Below are 20,943 nucleotides of genomic sequence, written 5' to 3' on the forward strand. Positions count from 1 at the left end.
GTGTGTGTGGGGGATCTTGAGGTGAGACATGGAAGCCGAGGAGGGAAACACAGAGCTGGGGGATTACACTCAGCCCACGGAAGGAGGATTTCAGTGGGGAAGCTGCTGGAACGGGGCACGGGCCAAAGTGTGGGCCAAGAGCAGCTCTAAATCACCCCTGCCACCTCGTGGAGGGGTTCATCCCTGGCACAAGTGAAAACAGAATGTGCTTTCCAACCTGCCTGTGTGTGCTTTCCTCCCTACCCTCCCTCACATTACCACTTTGGCAATAAAGATCTCTCTGCTACATCCACCTCCTGCTTCAAGGAAAACATGCTGCTCCCCTGTTCATTCCAAATACACACAAAGGCTGCATTCTCTAAAGATAAGGCTCTCCTGCCACGTGCCATGCACATATCTCATCGTCTCCTTGCTTTTCTGGGCCCCCGGTAAGACCTGCAGGAGGGAAATGAAGCCAGCAATGCTGCTGTGACCCGCTGCAGCAGCCCCGTGCGCAACAGAAGAGGAGGGGGCTGAGAGACCTAGCCACTGCACAACACAACAAGTGCTCTGTATGAAACCTCACCAACACTTATTCCTGGGCTTTATCTAGCTATAAAAGCTGCTACGCGTTCCCCCCGAGGTCGGAGTGAGCAGCGGGAGCTGAGGGCACCAGCAGAGGAACAGAAAAGTGTCCACTCACAGCGTGGAGCTGACTGATTGCTGAGGGCTGTGCTACCCTTTCATAACTGATCCCCTCTCACTGCACCCCCAGCTAAGGGCAAAGGCAGATTTCTTTAACAAAAAAAAACACCCCTTTCATTACGTTTTCACAGAGAGAGATGTATGTATATAATGTAATAAATATGGGATTTTAGCAGTCCTACACAATCGCTTAAGTTACAGATTAGCCTCGTATTTCTTTTAACTACTTCACACGCACAAAAAAAAATAAACCCACGGCGGCCCAAACAGGAGCTGCAAACAGCCCTGTAAAAGACTTCCAGACTCGTGACAAAAAGGGACTTACATCAAACGCCACGGAGTTTGGGTGCCGCGGTCAGGCTGTGTTCTGCAGAGCGCTCTGCCTGGCGCCAGCAGCTCCGGGATGAAGCTCCCACGGTTCCTGCTCATCAAAAGCAACAGGATTGTGATTCGGTTCCCAGGACGCCACTTTATTGCCCACCTGAGGTGTTCCAAACCCCCACCCGCACCCGCCCGCTCTCTTTTGCCTTCTATTTTCCCCCCTAAATGAAGCGAAAGGTTTAAAAAAAAAAAGTGTAATTAATTACATTTCCAATGGTGATTTCTTTTAACTTCTCAAGCATACCTTATTAACAGGATATACAGCACACTGCAGAAGAGTAAACATTTTAAAAGGAAGCAAACAACTTTTTTTTTTTTTTAAACTTTTTTGTTTGTTTGTTTTTCCAACCAACAAACACAATTTCTTGCTGTATTTATGCTGAACTCTCCTTTTAACATGGACAAGTTATGAAAGTTGGGTTTCTTCTTCGGTAACAACATGGATACGGGACTGGTACAGTCCGGGCTGGTTTTCTTCCGGTTGGTGTAGTTGAAGTTGAAGACAGCTGTGCAGCAAGGCAGCCGTGGTCCTGCCGGCCGTCGCCCTTCATCATCTGGCGTAGCGCTTAATGTAATCTTCAACTTTATTCCTGAAGTCCTCCTGGGGAAGAAGCAGAGGCAGAATTACCACGAGAAACGCACACCCACCACTGACAGCTCTTCTAAACAGGCACGGAAACCAACTCTGCCCCCATCAGCCGCCTCCAGCCCTCTGGCGGCAGATAGGAAAGCTGTGTTCCACACAGGAGCGTTACTGCAGGAACTGCTTACAAACAACACGTCTCCAGGTACCTGGAGTCTGCTGAAATATCACGCCACCAAAAATAAGTGACACCTTGAACTTGCGTTCGGCTCTGATAAGTTGTGGGCTGCCTTGCTGCAAACTGCAACAATTACTCATAACGGCAAACCATACTGGAAACCTCATTTGCAGTCAGGCTGGGCTCTCTGGGTATTACAGGCTGATCCCCCGCAACAGCAAAAGGAACACTCGGACTCTCCTTGGGCAGTGACAGCATCGGAGCATGTCAGTCACAGCACTGCACCTGATACACTAAGACTCAGGCTCACCGTATTAGTGAGGAATGGAGCTTGATCACAGAATAACCCGAGTTAAAAGGCACCCATAAGGACCATCAGGTCTGACTCCACACATCAATGCAAGAATGCAAGATCACCCACCTTTCCGGACAGTAACCTGAATTAAGATCCTTTCTAACACATTTTCTTTTCTGGGTTTGCAACCATCTAGGGTTGCTGATGCTCCTGGTTACAGCCCTGACTCGCTGGGAGCTGAACGAGTTAACAGAGGGCTCCGAGGTGCCTGCTGCCCTACGTCACTAAAACAAGCTGGGAACATGGCCAAGGAATACCACCGGACATGCGACAGAGCCAGCTGCATTTCACTGTAACTACAGTACCTACAGGTGGCTCAGGAGCAAGTCCCGTGTTTTTAATGGACAGCCAGGCCCTCTGAACTCAACACACAGGAGCTGGAGCTCAGAGAGGAGTGCTCCAGGATTCTATGCCCTCCCTTAGCCGTTATCGCCAGATGAAGGAACTGACAGCACTGGTGAGAAAGTGTTACGGCTGTCCTTGCTCTGTGTGAAGGAGGTTCTCATTACAGAGCTGTAATATTCCATCTTCACATGCCATATGGCTCAACAGTCCCTGATTAACAGTGTGCGCTTTCCTACGTGCACATCTGTTCCTGTGCAGCACTGAATACTCAGAAGCAAGGAATTAGTCAGACGACTCTATATTCTGCATGACAAAGAGAAGCACGGGATCCTGCAGGAGTGTTAAGGGAGAGCAGGAGCAAGGTTGGTGCGTGCAAGCGCCCATTGCCATGCAACAGGCACCTGCCCTGCTGCTCTCTGCCCCCTGCTTTTACCATACAAAGGCTGATCCTTAGTCCTGCATCCCACGGTCTGGATGCTGAGACGAAGAGGGGGAGATGTGCTGCTGCCAGCGACCCATCCGCCAGGCTCCTGCCTTGCCCCTCCTGGGACAGCTGCTTGCCCTGTCAGTGGGGCTGTCAGGCCACAGGCTGCTGTAAGGGGAGAGGGCTGATTGTTGCTGTGACATTTCACTCCAGTAGCACAGATGCTACAGTGCATGACACCCCATCAGAAGCAACCCAGCCAGCCATTAAAGCCTTGAAAGGCCATCAGGGAGTGCTGGAAATACTTTTTAAAGCTTTTCAAAGGGGAAATCTAATTTTAATTTGCCTTTCATCAGCTCATGGTGCAGCGTTTCCTTCATGAGCGTTGAGATAGCAGACAGATGGAGTAAGAGGCCACCGGCACTGCCCGTGGGTTTCCCAGCGGCATGGGGGTGGTGGGGAGAAGCAAAGCTGTGCTTTGCACCTGGGAGCGGCACCTGCACCCCTGTCTTGCTTGGGTTGGAAGGTCAGCAGAAGACAGCAACAGCCCGTGGATGAGTGAGAGCTGGTGGGCACCCACAGCGTGGCGGTGTCCCCTCCAGCTTCAGACCCATGCATGAGCAAAAAGCCATTTCGGAGCAGACCTGAAGCAGCTTTACCCCGAGCCGAGCTGCAGGGAGGTCAGAGCGGTACGTGAGCACAGCGGGCCCATGGGGAAGCATGCACTGCATGAGTAATGCCGGCCAAATCCCTGCTTCATCTGCTGAGAATCATACTGGGGCATCAATCAACTGAAAGGAAACCTGGAATTAATCAGAGGATGAAGAGTGTGTGATATATGAGCCACAACAGGTTTCACAGTATCACTGTGCTGAAAACTGGGTTACAGCCCCACTCAGTGCTCCGGGAGGAAGGCACGATAATTGGGCAGGTTTGCCTATTAGCCCCCCATAGAACACATTTAGAGCGACCCTTCTCCATCTTGTAGGAAAAAATGAGCCTTCACACCCATCAGCCCCCGCACTCCCACTGTCTTTTAGAAAGGAGCTGAAAGAAACACAAAGGCCTCTAGTATGAGGCCTTTTCCCAATCCATGTTCCTACCTTGCTGTGATTTTCTTGGCACTGTTTTACTCGCGGCTCAGCTTCCACATCATTTGAAACATTTTCTGAACCCTGTGATTACATTTCAGTTGCATGAAGAAAGACTTGGAGAGAAGGGAGGGTGAAAAATAGCGCAAGTGTCCCCGCCACACTCACACCAAGTAGGTGCAGCCCCCACAGAATTACTTTTTGGACATTTCCCCTCCTCCCCGACCCCCAAACTGCTGCTCTCACAGACAGGTAAAAGAAGCGATGCGAGAGGTGGCACTGATGTGTACTTGCTAGACTGCCTGCTCAGGGAGGAGACCAATGTGCACTGTGCAGAGCGAAGCATTTTGAAGTGCTCAGTAGGAAAAAAGCCATCACTTAGGAGGCGTGAAAGCTGTGGAGGTGGTCAGGGCCTACAACTAAGTCCTGCAGAGGAAGGTCCAAGCCCAAAAAGAGCCTCACCACCACCCTCACCTTCCAAAGAAGAGTCTTCACTCTGCTCCCGGGAGTCCTCTGGTCCCGGCAGCCAAGAGACCCAAGCTTTGCCCTGGCTCTGACTGATCTGCTTCGTAATGCTTACACTTTATCCAGGTCGATGAAGGGAAGAACAACCACCTGGTTCTGCTCTGAGTCATTTCCACGTGGCCCCAGGCAAACCTACGCTTCCACCAGTGAGCGCAAAGCTGCTCTGCTCCCGGGAGCCTTGCTGATACAGCTGTTGGAACTGTCTGCAGGAAGCAGCCCTGAAAAACAGTCACCTCAATCATCCCAATTACACAGATGCTACAAACGCACTTCCACCTGTGAGGATGCCACTCATTCCCACGAGAGGATATGTTTCAGGATCTGAGATCTTAATGGCTAAATGAGCACAGCGGAGGAAATCAGCGTTGTCTGGGCCCGGGTGAGAGAGCTTTTGCCAGTCATGCCCGGGTCACACAGTGAGGCACGGGGAGGGGGAGCTCAGCACAGACTTATCCCAAAGCCACACGTTTGTCTACAGAACGTGAAACAGAAGCTTTCCTTCCAAGCCACCAACCTGCCTAACAAATGTCAATCAAAAGGTTTCAAACATCCGCATTTCTGCCATTGCCTCCGCAATGGTCGAACCATCTGCAAAAGCTTCATCCATTCCAGGGAGGCAGAAAGAGAAGGCTCCATCCTTAATGAAAGGTGGGTAATGGTTTCTATAAATACCTACAGCATTAGAAGAGGAACTTTCTTTTTCCTATTTACATCTGTTAGCACAATTAGCAGTTGTGTCACTGCTCGTTTGTATGCGCTGCTTAATGCGCTTCACGCTCAGCAGGGAAGGCTTCAAGGCTGTCATGGATGCAGCACAAAATGGGGAGGAAAATCCAAGGAAAGCAGCAGAGCCGTTCTCTAAATGCACAAATGCCAGGGGAACACGAAATGCATATCCTTTGTGGCTGCCACAATTTCAGCACTACCCCCATCTAACATGGAGGCTGGCTGTGCTAAGGAAGCACGTGGTAAACACGGAGATAAATAAATGCAGTCCCTCACAGGGTGCGCTCCTTCGCAAGGATGGGTTTGGACTGGGACGGTTCTGCTGTTCCTACTAAGACAGCTCGGCTGCAATCAAAGCAGTAAAAAACAAGTAACAAAAATTAAGCAGCTTCCCCCCAAAAACCCGCTTTGATACCTCAGGAAGATGTGGGTGCTTCTAAGTAGAGCAATTATTCCACATTTCATAACCTCTTCATAAAGCGTTGGGATGGAGATACATGGCTCGGTATGCAGGAATAAATGCGAGCTGCTTTTTTTTCTACCTGAAGGAGGTCAAGAAGCCCACACTCTTCCATCACGTCACAGTTTTGTACTGTTCTTGAAGAAAATGTTCAGAACCAGCTTCTTCCTATTAGCAAGAGAAATCTCAGCATGTCCAGGGCCAGCGCGGAGCTATCAGTTTAAACATGGGAATGAGGTTAAGTGGAAAACCTTATATCCAACAATGGACAAAGGCAGACCCCAGTCCAAGAGAAGCTCGAACACGAGGATGTAAAACGGTGCAGCAAGGAAGAGGCTGCGCTAATCTAAGCGACGCATTGACTCAAATATTCTGCAATGCAAACAACATTAAAATGAGGGCCTGGCAATGCCAGCTCGAAGCAAACATAATGAGAGCGAGATGTGGGCTTGCCTCCCCTCGTTAGCTGCAACAATAACCTGTCTTGACGAGCACAAGCAGCCTTTCTGTTGCCTGCTCTTCCTTGAGCTAAGAGCCAATTGCATCAATTGAGCTGTTGACAAAGTCCAGCTCTGAACAAGACGAAGATAAAAACATACTAATTCGTGTCCTAAATTCTTAGATGCACAAATCAAAAAGGCTGGAGAGTTCCTGGAGGCACGGATCTATTCTGGTCACTCTGAGTCTCTCTGGAAGAGCAGCAGAATAAAACGTACATGGAACTGGTCAACTGTCCTGAAAGGTTTCATGCTCCACGGAACACGCAAGCCTGACAGAGGTTGTAACTCAAACACACAAATCCGCTCCAGCAATTTCAGGGAGTGCCAGCTGAGATTCCAGGTAAAACAGAGGCACCGAGACAACAAAATAAAGGTAAAGAAGGGGCAAAGGCAGTAAAAAGATCCAGCTGTAGCCTACTGATGTCCACACGCGCTTTTTGGGTGAACACTAATGGGACTGTCCTGTAGGAAGAACCGTCTGGTGAGCTGTCCTAAAGTCTCCCGACATTCCTCAGCCAGAAAGGAAGTATCAGTGAAGACCAAGGGATTCCTCAAGTGTTCTAACGATTCATCACAACGTTTGTCAAAACATTTCTTACAATAAGGAGTTTCAAATAGCAGTATCTTCTTACTGTTTCCGTGGGTATATATAGAACCACTCATGCCATCTCAAACTCTCTCCCATAGCCCCACGTCCCACAGCAAACTCGTGGGCACTTTCTTTTGCATTGTAATTTCTTGCCATGAAATGAGTGACACCTCAAACTCAGCCATGATCCAGCACAGACTTTGACAGTGATTTGGTTTTGTTGCTGTAGTTTTTTAACCGTTTCCTTGAGAATGAATAATACGAGATGAAGCGGCAGCCGCTTCAAAGCCTTGACTTCAGTTACCTCTATAGCAATCTGAATAGCATACAACAGTGCGAGAGCTCGTGGTGCTGACAAAGAACGTGTTGAGCAAAAATCCCCAGTAAAGTACTGCATACCACAGTCTGATTGCTGATGAATTCAAATATGGCCAAAGAAGGAAGAGGAAAAAAGACAGATGCATGCGAAAATATGCAGATCTTGTGATCACTATGAAGTAATGGGACTCCCCTTGGAGTCAGAATTGCTGGTGGGTAGTTCCCTCTACCAGAATAAAGCCTCCTTTAGTCAGTGTGCTTTACTGGCATCCCACACACTCTTGCCCACACAGCTGCAGAATAGCCAGCAAAATCAAGGAAGGGCTTTAAAACATACCTTCAGCAAGCAAAGACAACAAAATCTGTCTGCCTACAGATTTGCAAGCTATCACTGCTACTCTCCTCACCACAATACAGCTTCCACAATAGTCCTCCCCTCACCAGTTCCCTCATCCTTCCGGTCTCCTCCCTTGCAGCTGGATGAAATAAAATGTACGCTTCACGTGCCCTCATGGGCCAAAGGCATCTCACTTGGCGTGAGTGCCAGGCTCCCACCACTGCTGAACGCCCATCTCCAGCCTTGGAGAAAACATCCCACTGGATGCTGTCCTGCTGAGTGACCTTCCCCAGCTGACTGTACTTTGAGCACAGGGGCTGGACCCGAACGTCCAGGGGGTTCTGCCTCCCTGGGCAACTCCACAGCTCTGTGAAATGCCCCCTGATCACGTCTCAGCACCGTTACAGAACAGACAGGCCTCCTAATGTGATTCAGAATTGTTTACTTGGTTACACTGGACGTAAGCAAGGAAGAAGAAATACATGTTTGTATCGAGACCTTTACCTTCAAGTTAAATTAAAACCACAAGCTTCTCATGTAACCTGCCAGCCGCCTAACAATTTCCCAGCATCTCCTTACTCATTATCATCGGTATTCATCATTTTACATCTCTTCCAATTATTTTGCTGCTGCTGTGGGAACATCAGACTGACGGTCTCCAAACCAATATGCAACTTTTATCAGAGAAAGCAAGAGAAAACAGAAATCCTTCAAAAGCAGTCGTGGCAGAGGTTGACACATCTACCCGTACCGTGACGCACCAAACACGGGAATAATTTGTTACAAGTATATATTTTTAATATTGAAAAATGGAAGAGAAAATTGTTGGGCTTGTCAACTGCATAATTCCTTCACTCTCAGCTCCAAGGAAATGCTTTTGTTCTGTGCCTAATTACTATTATCTCATATTCCAGTAGGTGCAAGATCAGATCGCATGGCTTAGAAATGAATACTCCTTCCCCCCCCCCCGCCCAGCTGCAGTTTTGCACTCTAAAAAATCTGAAAACTTGAAACAACCTGAAGGGCCCTGCTGTTCTGCATCTCTCTTCACTTACAGTAATTGACGCTAATCATGTAAATGGATTGCTCTAATGATCAAGACAAGAACTTACTTTTCTTTTTTCACCTTTTTTTTTTAGTAGCTACGTGTGCTGCACTGCCCTGCTCAGAAAGCCATCCCTCCTATGGCAGCCTTCCTTTTTATTTTTAAGACAACAGCCACTGACTTTAACCACACACGACAGAATTTTCCTCCAGCCAAGAACTGCCTGAAGAATTCAGTACTTACAGCAGGCAGACAGACACGAGAGTGAGTTGCTGTTAGGAACCGATTTGCTGTCCGACCATTCTCTGTTTCTCGCATCACGCACTGGATCGGAGGGGTAATGTTGCTGAGAGGTTAGAAAGTAAAACACTAGCACAAGAGTCTCAGCTGTGCAGAACCGTGATGACTTAAGCCAAAGACCAATCTTAGTTCTGAAAAATAGCTTCTCATGGGAAACCACAGACCTACCATGTTCAGATTCCTCGGGTGGCTGCAAACTTGACTTTCACTTACAATGGGACGGGCATTGCTCCCTCAGTTCCCACCTTCTAAAGGACATCCAAGCGTGGTTTACTGACTCTTCCTCCTACTAAATGTAATTCCTGTTTACTTTTCGAGAGAGATTTCAGTTTCTAGGTTCACATGCTCAATGATATTAAAGAATCAGAAGCAGCTGTTGTTTCCTACAACAAGCAATGTAATACTTTGGAAGTTATAAAGGGCTTATTTTTAGTTGGGTGATAGCCTAATACCCCAGCAGTGCTAGAGCAGTGCTATACAGCAGTAATGCACGAAAACCAGTTACCTACAGCAGCTGTTAGCAATCTCGTCTGTACAGATTTCAGTGCTGCTCAATATGTACCCACTGGGCTCACGTGGCCGGCAGAACCATCCAAAACTGCTTCTGTAGTCACTGCCAAACAAAACACAGTGAACGCAACTGCCTGATCTGCTGGGATCAGAATATGTGATCTAAGCACGAAACCAGAGGGTTTGGCCATAAACCAACACGCTGGAGAGTGCTACTTAACAGAGGAGAAGAAATCAAGCAATCAGTTATCATGTAAGAACGTAGCTTTCTCCGATGAGGAAACCCAGTAGGGTCCTTGGTTAATGGTTGCAGATGGGCAGTCGCTGATAACAAGCAGCGGCTGTGATGGTCACAGCCAGCCATGTGGCTGCAGAGCTACAAGAACAGAGGTTAGGAACACACCATACGCTCAGCACCACGCTGTGGGCTCACACATGATAGCTGACCTGTGGGCCCTGCCAATTGCTCACATCAATCGCACAGAAAGCAGTTTACACGTGATGTGCTAAATTTCTATAATAAAGGCATAATAAAATAAAGCTCTTTCTAAAATCCAGAAGGCAAAAATATCCTGGCTTTACAGATTTTGTCACTGAATATTCACACTGCTGACAACATATTTGGCACAGTATGATATACTTGAGTTTGCAGGTTGTGCCCAAGCCTGCCAACACAGGGCTGGATCCCACAGAGAACAGCCACCCTCTGACAACACCTCCCTTGGTAGCTGTAACCCATCCACCGCCCTCCTTTTGCTCTGCTGACACAGTGTTTGAGGTGGGTGCCGGCACAGCGCTGACAAGAGATGCCAGGAGAATTTTTGCATTGCTTATCTGCCACTTTCTTATTCCACACACCGCAGATCAGCAAGTGAAATTTCAGGCAATTTCGACAAACGTTCAGTGTGCTTGACTGAACTGCACGCGAACTTGGTTTTATAGCTAAAGATGCAGTCAGATATTACCCCTTCACGCTGTGTCAAAGCGAGCTGCCTACCCACAAGTGCTGGCAGAGGCTCACGCTCTGGATGCAGCAGAGTGTGAGCAAGCAATCACCACCTTTAATCAAGGAACATCCGAGCACCAGGCACTCTAAGCAATGTGGAAAATGCTGATTGACCCAATTTCTTCGTGTGCACCTAGGAAAATTCTCCTACACTGCCTCTGCCTGACAGGTGTGCCCGCATCTGTAGCTCCAGTCGTTTTTGAACAGGAAACTACTCATCTGCTCTCACTCAATTACAAAATAAATTGGATGAAGATAGAAATTCAAGCAAGCTGCACAGAGCTGCCAGTCACAAATTTGACAGGCGCCCAGCAGGAAACAGACTGATAAACTGATGTGCCAGATCTTGTAACTCATGCACAATTAGCCAGGTACCAGGTTATTCCATCACCCACAGGGAGCTGGATTGGATGATCCTTCCATCTTGGGATACTCAGTGATTCTATCATCACCCTGGAGCTAGATACCTTGTTACATCCTTCCGGTAACATCTAAGACAAATTTTGTTCTTATCTCCATTCACTGACGCAAGATTATACCAGGGTGCGTTAGTTCGACATGTCACTAAGAGCTTGCCATTCCCTTCCACGCTTTGTTCTTACGTACAGGAGACAAAGAAGAATGGCAGGTTAGCTGCATTCTGACTGCGTTACATCTCTGAGTCTTGTAAAAGTAATTACTACAATGCCACGAGCCGTGCCAAAACAGAAAAGACAGCTGGCTCACAGTGCTTGCTGCAACTGCTGTTGTATGGCCAACACAAAATTCAAAGACTCAAGCTGGATTCTGAACGTTCTCGACGCTTTTTAAATTGAAAGAGAAATGGATGGCATCCAGCCCTTTGCGCATTTACATGCACAGTATAGCTTACTTGCTTTCCAAGCTAGAAGCAATGTCAAACATTAATCCGATCCTTCTGACCTACTAATAAATTGATAAGGATGCTTTCCCAATATCCTGGAGGGGCATGAAACCACGCTTTGTTCACCTACAGCCTCCGCTCAGTTGGCTCGATGGATGAAATTTGGGTTTATTATAAGGATTCCTGCACCTTTTTGTTTGTTATGCCCTTGCGCTACCGGGCAAAATTTGGAGCACAGACTTGAAAAACGATACGAGGACGTGCCCACTTTTTAACCTCCTGAACAGAACGCAGCTGAAACTTCCCGACATCTAACAGCTGGGTATTTTCACTGCAGGGCTACAGAACACAGCCTACCACTCAGCTATCTGGAAAGATGGACCCAACGTACCCTGACTTGCTACAGGGAAGCGTGTAAAGCTTGCAGAGAGGAGATCACAAAACTACGCTGACCTTTTAAATCCCTGCTTATACCCCACAAGTAGGAAAAAGCCTGCATAGTACATTAAGAGAAGTCATAACTTGTAATGTTGTGCACTCAGAGCCCTCAATTTGCAAAAAAAAATGGATGCTGTGATAACTTCCAGGTTGGACATAAGGTCATTGCAACGCTTGCTTCTAGCCTGGGCATCCAGTCAGATGTTCTCACTACACCTGGGGGCTTTGCTTGGGTCTGTGCATGCAGGGGATATCATTAAATGAAAAAGCAGAGAGCACAACCAAGAACAGAAGAGCTACTGAGAAAAACAACTGTCTCGTTAGCAGGAGCCAAGCCACGAACTAACACATTTCAGCTTGAATCAAAAGCATTTCTACCCAGCAGAACTGTCAAGCTTATTGCACAGACGTGTAAACAATAATTTAGCAAGAAGGTCTTGAACGAGATCTGGTAGCAGGGACTGAGAAGCCTCCCACGGCAAGCAGAAAGAGAAGCCCTAGTGTCTGGTCTCGTTGTGGTAACTCTTCCCATTGCTGCTGCAGGGAAGAGCACTGCCAGCTCTGGGAGAGCTCCAACTCTAAAAGGAGCATCTCCTCTGCTCCCTGTGCACCAAAGCCTCAGGGAAGCAGTGCGAAGAAAAAACAGTCACACTCCTGTACACCTTCAGAAACAGCCAAAGCAAGGGTTTTTTCTCACTAAGGTGGCAAGTCAGTAAGGCACGCTCCATCCCATTTCCCCACCACGTCCACCCGTAGCTGAGAATTGCTCCCTGCCTCGTACAAACACCCAGCACAACCAGCCCCCATCTGGTTTCTTTCCTAGCACCTGCTCAAACACACTCCTGACAACAAGGAATGTTCTAAAGAAAGCCCAAAATGAACTTCAAGGCAATGTTTTCAAATAACTTCTCCGTTATAAGACGTATTTTCCAGCTGTCTTGAGCCATCACTAAGCCTAAGAAGCAAAAACAGTAATCACAATTGGACTGCTATTAACTGTAAGATCACAATTCACACCCAGAATTTCTCAAATATCATCAGTACTTCTTGCATCGAACGCTTGGAACGCAGGGGAAGATTAACAAAGCGCATGGCCATGACAGGCAACTGTTGGCAAGGGCAGCAAGTCTGGCTGCATACTGGCTGTTCCTGAACTGCGTGGTAAAATGCACGGCGTACAGGAACCGGGACATCTCACATATGAGATATATATAAAGAAAGAGAGTTATATGAGAGAGAGCTTGACAGGTTACTGTCAGTACGGAGACTCTCATCTCCAGAAAATTATCAGCATTTTAACAGTAGAAACTCAGCACAAAGAGTCTGCAAAGACAGATGCCTCACTCATAAAATGCCTCTGACATAAAAATGTACATTGAAAAAGAACAGCTGTGACAGAGATGTAGAGAAGTTAAATAATGACTCTATGAATCAGTTAAGTGAATTAACTTGAACCAGAAGAGCTGATTATTTTGTTTTCCAAGCTTTCAAGTTCTAATTTTTCTGTTACTGCTTGACTGCTTAGTCTCCAAAACAAGCACTGTAAGTCAGCACTTACATCATGCTTTTCATTTGGATGCATCAGATAACATTTCTAACGGTCTAGTCTTCTGATACATCAAATTAGATGAATAAGTCTGAAAAGACTTTCACCCGGAGGGTGGTGACGCACTGGCACAGGTTGCCCAAGGAGGCTGTGGATGCCCCATCCCTGCAGGCATTCAAGGCCAGGCTGGATGTGGCTCTGGGCAGCCTGGTCTGCTGGCTGGTGACCCTGCACATAGCACGAGGGTTAAAATGACACGGTCATTGTGGTCCTTTTCAACCCAGGCCATTCTGTGATTGTATGAAGAACAATCCTGAGATAAAGAACAACCCAAATTTGAAAACACTACTTCCTTGCAAATGCACTTCTCTTCAGCTGCACAGAAAATTGGACTTTCAAGGTAGACTTAAATCCAAATGTAGTCTTGTCCTTATTATGTACGAGCACAGAAATAAAAAGCCGAGAGGATGAAAAGTACAGCTGGCCCTGACATTGGTTAGGAAAATTCTTTAGCAGGATCAAATCGGAAATGATGCCCAGGCTGCAAATTCTGGGCCTTTTTAACTCTCTAAAGGCATCATCGGTGTGAGGATAAAATCACTCCAACCTTTAGCAGAGACGTGTGACTTGAAATGTACCAGCACCCTGCACTTAGCACAGTGTCTGCTAGGCAGCAGCAATGCCCATTGGCACAGCAGGGAAGTGAAAGCCCAGGGCTCCTGGTTGGTGGGACAGGTGGTTCACAGCACCTGGTAAAAACTGGGGTTAGACTTTAAAAATGTACAAGTATGGGGGTGAAATTCAGCTTACTATATTTCCAAAGGGATGCCTAAAGATATCCTAGGATCTATCATAGAATCACCAAGGTTGGAAAAGACCTAAGAGATCATCCAGTCCAACCGTTCAGCTGTTACCAATAGCTCCCACTCCCTATCTTTGTTGTCTTACCTTTTCACCATTATTTTCAGGCAGACCCCTTGCTGACTACTTCCTCTTTCGATGACTTTCCTGTTCTCAGGATATACACCCATGCCCCCTCCTCCACATTTCAGGCGCTCCTGGCTCTCGCTCATTAGCCCCAAGGGAAACTCAGAGACTTTAAGACTGCTCTATAAAAATGCTAAACTGTTTTCTTGTCATAAAACCGTGACATTGCTACTTAAGAATTCCAAAGAACCGCACACACTTGTGAAGTCATAAAAGCTCTCCAGTGAGATCTGTAATCTAGTGCAGTTTTAATTATTAATGCTATTTCTAAGGGAATTACATTGGCGCGCTCAGTTGTGAGGGTGAGAAGACTTTCCTCAAGCAATTCAAGGAAAACACTCATCTCAGAAGACTCATTAAAACAGCCTCCTAAGACAGCACACAACTGGGACGAGATGTTTTATAAGCCTAGTTGCCTAAAGACTGAGGCTACTATATATGGCAATTAGGAACCTAAGAGGAAACCTAAGGGGCAGCTTTGGACTCCATAACAACACGAACGTTATGAATCCATCTGATAGCTGTCACTGCAGCATGGCGTTCCAGCTCCCTGCAATTTCCTCATTACAATTCTTACAAATGCAGAGCACCCGTGCAGTGACAACGCAGCCCACGAACAGTCATCCCAGCATATGAAGTTGCCTCAAAACAGATGGATTAGAAATAGCCAGTGACAAAAGAACTGCCAAAATTACTCAGCCACAGTAAAAACCCAAGATTCCTAAAACCTGAACTAGAAGCAAAATCCCCTGCACAAACAGATGCAAAATACTTCTTCATTAAATACCAAAATGACAGCATAAGCTTCACAGCCAATCAAGCCACGGAAAAGGCAGGGAAACTTATTAAGTCTCCCCTCACTGACAGTAGCAGAATATGACTGGGGAAAAAGAGACAGAAAGGACACAAAGAGCACTTTTCTGTAGGGGTGTCAAGTTGCACGTTCTTTAAAGCGTGTCAGACTCCCAGGAAATAAAAGAAGGCAGGTAGGGATCAGGCTGATGGGCAGCTGGAGTGCCTGCTGGAAGCAGCATGCTGGCCTCTTCACATCCTGGATGTTGCCAGCAATAATTACATTGAGTCTGACAGTAGCCTTCCTCCAGTGACAAGTGTGATCCTTCTGCCTGGGGCAAGCAAAGGGAGGGCAACGACGTGTGGCATTAACAATGTCTTCTTGACGCAATTGCTGGCTGCCTGCAGGCTGCGCTCCTACCTGTCAGTGTGTGTTTCTGAGCTCCATGATGGGAAACACATTGACATTACTTCTCAAGGAAGAGTCAAACAAGACTCTTTAAGCTGTGGGTGTCCAACCTTCTGGCTCGCCTGGGACACACTGAGTGAACAGGAGTTGTCTAGGGCTGCATCTATAAAGGCTGTTCCAGAAGTAATGCATCCTATTTGTTACCATGGAAACCACAACCGATACAAAGAGCAGAACAACACTGTTTGACAGAGCTAAATCTCAGCTACAAAACACTCTATCTCAACAACACCACAACTATTAGCTGTGCATTTTTGCTACCTATAAACAAGGGTTTGCATGCCGTGGCTCATCAAAACCCGTACTAGCAGAGGTGTCTGCTGTCATGCTGCCACTGCTGAAATGCACCACCCACTGCCTCACTGCGCTCACATCTGCAGTAAAACAACACAGGGTGATAATGTTAAGCAGCTTCTCCCTTAAAACTACTCAAAAGCCAACACACAAGAAAAAACAAATGAGTGTTTGTTAATCCACAAGATGACAAAACCTGAAACTACATCACATTTAGCAGGAAATAGGACACAGCACTAGCACTCAGGGTAGGGGAGGCACAGTTGAAGAAAGCCAACCAGAATTTAGAATGAATACTGGACTCTTAGCCAGGGAAGAGAGTAATGAATTTTCTCTCTGGGTAGCACACATATGGCTTTGAAATGGTTCTGGCAAATGCTGACACTATGAGGAAATACAAGGTAGGTTTTGAGGAACCCAGTGAACGCAACGGCCTGAGATTGGATCTGCAAACAATTAAGAGAGACACATGTGGAAAGCATTTTCTAGATTTCAACTAACAAACTGCAGGCAGTGCCCACAGCACCTCCAGCTAAGGAGTGCATGAGTCCTGAGCTACTAAGCTCATTCAACTCCGTACATACAAGGTACACCCCTATTCTTGAACTATTCAGCTTATTTGGCTGTGAAAGAAAATGAATCGATACAGCTCTGTTTGTTCACCACACGAAACAGCAAATCCTCAGAACACAAATGCTTCCTCACTGTTCAGGAATCCCTGGAACTGATTCTACCAGCAATCAATGGCTCTGGCATTCGCATCATCACGGACTGATTCCTCTGCTAAATTCAAAGCAGCTTGTTATAGCCAGTAAGTTGTTCTTCAGAATCCACAAGAAATCTCATACTATTAAGTTGATGAGATTTTATCAGCATGAGAAGATTAAACGCTGGGAAAAACAATGCTTAGTTTATGTAACGACATCTATCATCTTTTAATTCTGATTTACTGGGCTCTAAAACAAAGAGGGATGATTACTTATCTTCCAGTGATCGTGACCTAACTGCAGTGTAATGTGGAAACCACAAATGGTCCAAAAAGCAGCTCTACAAAAATGAACAATGCAAACTTTGCCCAAGCTGGAAACAATTAGGAGTTGAACAAACGCGGGGGGGATGGGAGGAGGAGGGAGAATAAGAGCGATGAGGAACTATAAATTCAACTGAACGTTTTATTAAATGAAGAAATGCTGTAGTCAGTAAGTTCATAAGACCAAGGTTTGAAAACTACGATTGTGTATGGAAGTTTGCATTGTGTCTACAGGAAAACAGCCACTGAAGTGGATGTGGTCATTATGCTGGGGACAAATTCAACCTCTAGAGGGAGGTTTGTGGGCTGCAGGAAGGGCTGAGAGCAACCCCATGAGGCTCAGCATGGCTAAAGGCAAGGCTCTGCCCCTGGATGGGGGCATCTTGCTGGGATAGGCTTGGGTACAAAAGGAAGCTGAGGGATCAGGACTTACTGGGAAGAAGAAGGCTTTGTAGGGAACCAGTAGAATCATAGAATTCTTAGAGTTGGAAGGGACCTTTAAAGGTCATCTAGTCAACACCTCTGCAATGAACAAGTACAGCCAAATCAAATTGCTCAGGACTTGATCCAAACTCATCTTGAAAGTCCCCAGGGATGGGGCATCAAGCACACTGCTAGACAACCAGTAGCAACCCATCAACATCAATGAGGTTACTAGGAAGAGAGCATTCATAGAGGTCAACTGCGAGAGAATAGGGAACTGTGGTCGCAAGCTGAAGGAAGAGGGGATAGGGAAAAAAAACAACAAACAACCATGTGGGTGACTAAGCTTTGGGAGCACCCAGCATCACTTGGTGGTGACCCGTAAGATAAACCTACAACCGGCAAAATGGAAGCCTTATCAAATTGGCTGCAGTGGCAATGAAACCACCTGAACAGTTCTACTGATAGGAGATAAGCAACGGTGTCCTATTTGAGAAATAACTACTTAGCTCGCTCACGATGGCAGAGAGCACCCTCTGGCACTGAAAAGGTCTGTCAATGTAAGTAATCAGTTATAACACAGGACTCCAAATCACTTCTGCAGCTGAAAAGCAGAGTGCTGAATGCAGAGGTCAGCTCAGTGTACAATTGATGAAAATGGGTACTGATGACTGCCCAGGTTTGTTGTACAGCCTTCCAAAAAGTTACTTGACATCTTGCAAAATGTGCAAGGAAGAAATGCAGAATTACCAAAGCTGCTCGAACAACCGTATGCATTTTAAAGAATTAACTAAAAAGTGACCCGATGATCAGAGGCTGAAAGAATCGGTGAGGAAGAGGTTGAGTAGCTGACAGCTCCTTCCTCAAGCTGACAGATACCCTGAAGACTGGAAGATGAAGCTGCATGAACACAGGTGTCAAACGAGACGTGATTTTTCACGGCAATTAGTTGAAGAACTCGAGCTCTGAATTTTGCACAGTTCTTTCATTTTAGAGCAAGACTGCCTTCCCAACAGCCACAGCTGTACGCTCCAGTACAAGCCGTGGACCCAACGCAAAAAATTAAGAAGTTCCTTATGCAGGGAGAGATCCTAAGTGTCCTTCGAAGCCTGACCTATAATGCAAACATTCACAGTATGACTGTTCTCTGAGAATCAATAATAGAGATCTGATGTCTGTGATGTGACTACGAATACAACTTTGAGAATCTGCAGGAAGAGAAACATTTTTGATGACTTAATAGCAGCCTAGAGAACTGAATGAACTCCAGCTCCACGTTTTAAATAACCAGAGGCAGGTTTCAGATTAGCTGTTAACTTTCCAAGCAGCCGCACTAAGCCTCAATGTCTGCGAAAGGATCTCAGGGTTTGCAATCTGAAATGACATCAGTGAAACAGTCATCTCCCCCAGGAGAACCACAGAAGACCACTCAGTGTACATCTGTTTTGGCTTTTACATATACTCCCATGCTGCCAAACGACCGCAGGCATTTCCTTATGATATCTGCTATACACAGATCTTTGTCGACAGAACTATTTGTATGCGGTTGTATTTGCATATCTGTGCGTATATACAGCATGCATGTATATCACATATACACTATCAGTACGACTGTATTATGCACATAAAAATGGCTTAGGGAAAATTCACTTAAATTCCCATATTAATCATATTGTGCAATGCAACATTTTCTTAAGAGAGGGACAGAACCACAGCAGTTTCACGCTATAACGAAGTGCTCACACACTACGTGACATCTATTCCCTAGGGAGACAACAATGCAAGCTGCAAGCACATCCTTTTGAGGCTAAGTGTAAAAGCAGTCATTTCTCCCCCTTGCAATCCCTAGGCAGGCATTATTGGTTTTGATTTCCTGACGCTTGAAAAGCATACAGCGGATAATCCAGCTTCCTGTCAAAAACTCAGCAAAGAATATGACAAACTCACTGAAGAACAAATCTACATAAAGCAGCAAAGAAGTTAACACGGTAGAACATGAAATACACACAACTGGATAACTGTGAGGCTGGGAGATGCATGATAGTGATTTATTCCTTTTGCCACTCTTCAGCTGGTTTGATGTCTCGCATCACTGCTAAGCCTCAGAAGACCCTGACAGAAGACTGCGCTCATGCTATGGGAGCATCACACCTTACAAAACCTACCTAGAGAGCAGGCACTGCTCCCCTCTGCCTGTTAGAAGAAACAAGTGCCAAGTTTGACATGCAGTAGCAGGTTCGTAGCCTCCTCACCATTCCCAAAGAGCACACACAGACACACCTCTCTGACGAGATGTTAGAGAATAATTCAGCCCAGCAATGCAAACGAAGAAACTGTTTTGATCTGCCACCTCACCACGCTGGTTTTGTTCCTCGGGATGCCTGTAACCACTTGGTTTTTTATGGCTTGGAAGGTTTCCTGGCACAGTTTGCCGCAACAATATAACAAAAGTAGAATGAAAACCACTTCCAGATCAGTTTTCTACCAATTTTCTCTAACCTTAGGCTAACTGTCTCATTCCAGCCCTGCAAATACTAATGAATACCAGACTAACAACAAGGTCTTACTGAAACAAATAATAGCTGGGAAGACGAACGTGCAGCCTAAATTAAATATACCGCCTGACACTCATTTTCAACAAACTGCTCAAACAAACATTTACCTGGAAATTTTGCTCAGTCTTGAGGGCTAACTTTGCCAAAAGTATCAGAAGAGTTTAATTAAAATAAGCAATCCTGAATACGCCAAGTCAAGATTCGATACGCTTAAGGTATGCATCCATATAATATAAGGTGATGCAACTTCAGACATCCAGGTAAGGGGGAAGTTATTACTTTTGTTCAACTCTGTCACCATGCTCCGTCTCAGCTGAGAGATACACATTCGCAGCTTGTCAACAGGCCACTCATCAGTAAATCATAAAGAGTATTTTAAGCATAAAGTGTTCACTCCTGGGTTTCAAATGTGTCCCTATTTCTTGCAGTTTAATAAAAGCATGCAACACGTAAGGCTCGTGAACAAAAAAATCAAAGCAGCTTTTTGAAAGAGACAGAGAGGGATGGGATCTTTTTGCTGGTCTTTAAGTGAAAAGCTGCTCATGTAGCTGTGCCAGAAAAAAATCGCTGCCGTTTGCTCCACAGAACATATGTGGCTTCAGGGAAAATCGTAGAAACAAAAAGCCAAAGACCATCTATTCTGGGGATGTGATTACATTATGGTCAACAATTTGAGCATATGGTGCATACCACTACTGTGCTGAGTTTACTTTCCCAGATCAAGCTTATTTTTGTTTGAGGATCTGGTCGCTTATACACTGAGTCACTCTACTGCCTTAAGTACCAGCTCAAATGCTATAAAAGGACTGACTGGGAATCACAGAGTACAGTGTGTGTTAAGGAACAAAATGCTTTTAATAAACCACTGACTCACCTTGTCACGCAAATGATGTTCTGCAGCCTCAATATTCAAAGGATCGTCAAAATTCAAAAGATCCTGGAAAAGAACCAGAGAACATTATAGGGTTTCCTCCAAACTTTCCCCAGCACTAATAAACCAGAAAAAGAAGCAAACGAGACAAGCAGGGGTAGCACCATTATCTCACTCCCTCTAAACTGGAGTGGCAGACAGGAATGTTTCAGAGCAATGGGAAACACACGACCCAGAAGGAAAGGGAGTGCAAAGACTCCATGAGATAATGGCACGTGAGGGCGAGGAGCAGAAAGAGTCAAAAATAAATCTTAGTTCT

The 20,943-nt window shown here is 46.0% G+C and overlaps 1 protein-coding gene across 2 annotated transcripts in view; it reads right to left on the minus strand.

The window, feature by feature from the left end:
• Nucleotides 1-797: 797 nt before the first annotated feature.
• UBE2F (ubiquitin conjugating enzyme E2 F (putative)) overlaps nt 798-20,943 on the minus strand; it is a 60,723-nt gene continuing 40,577 nt past the window's right edge. Inside the window, exons 9-10 of one of the 2 annotated variants that reach the window (XM_072341624.1) lie at nt 20,628-20,690; nt 798-1,666 (exon numbers count right to left, since the gene is read on the minus strand). In XM_072341624.1, coding sequence (XP_072197725.1) covers nt 1,616-1,666; nt 20,628-20,690 — 114 coding nt within the window. In that variant the 3' untranslated portion in view covers nt 798-1,615. The remainder of the gene's footprint in view (nt 1,667-20,627; nt 20,691-20,943) is intronic. The other variant, XM_072341625.1, reaches the window with a different exon arrangement.

Source organism: Excalfactoria chinensis, chromosome 7 (assembly GCF_039878825.1).
Source record: "Excalfactoria chinensis isolate bCotChi1 chromosome 7, bCotChi1.hap2, whole genome shotgun sequence".
NCBI lineage: Eukaryota > Metazoa > Chordata > Aves > Galliformes > Phasianidae > Excalfactoria > Excalfactoria chinensis.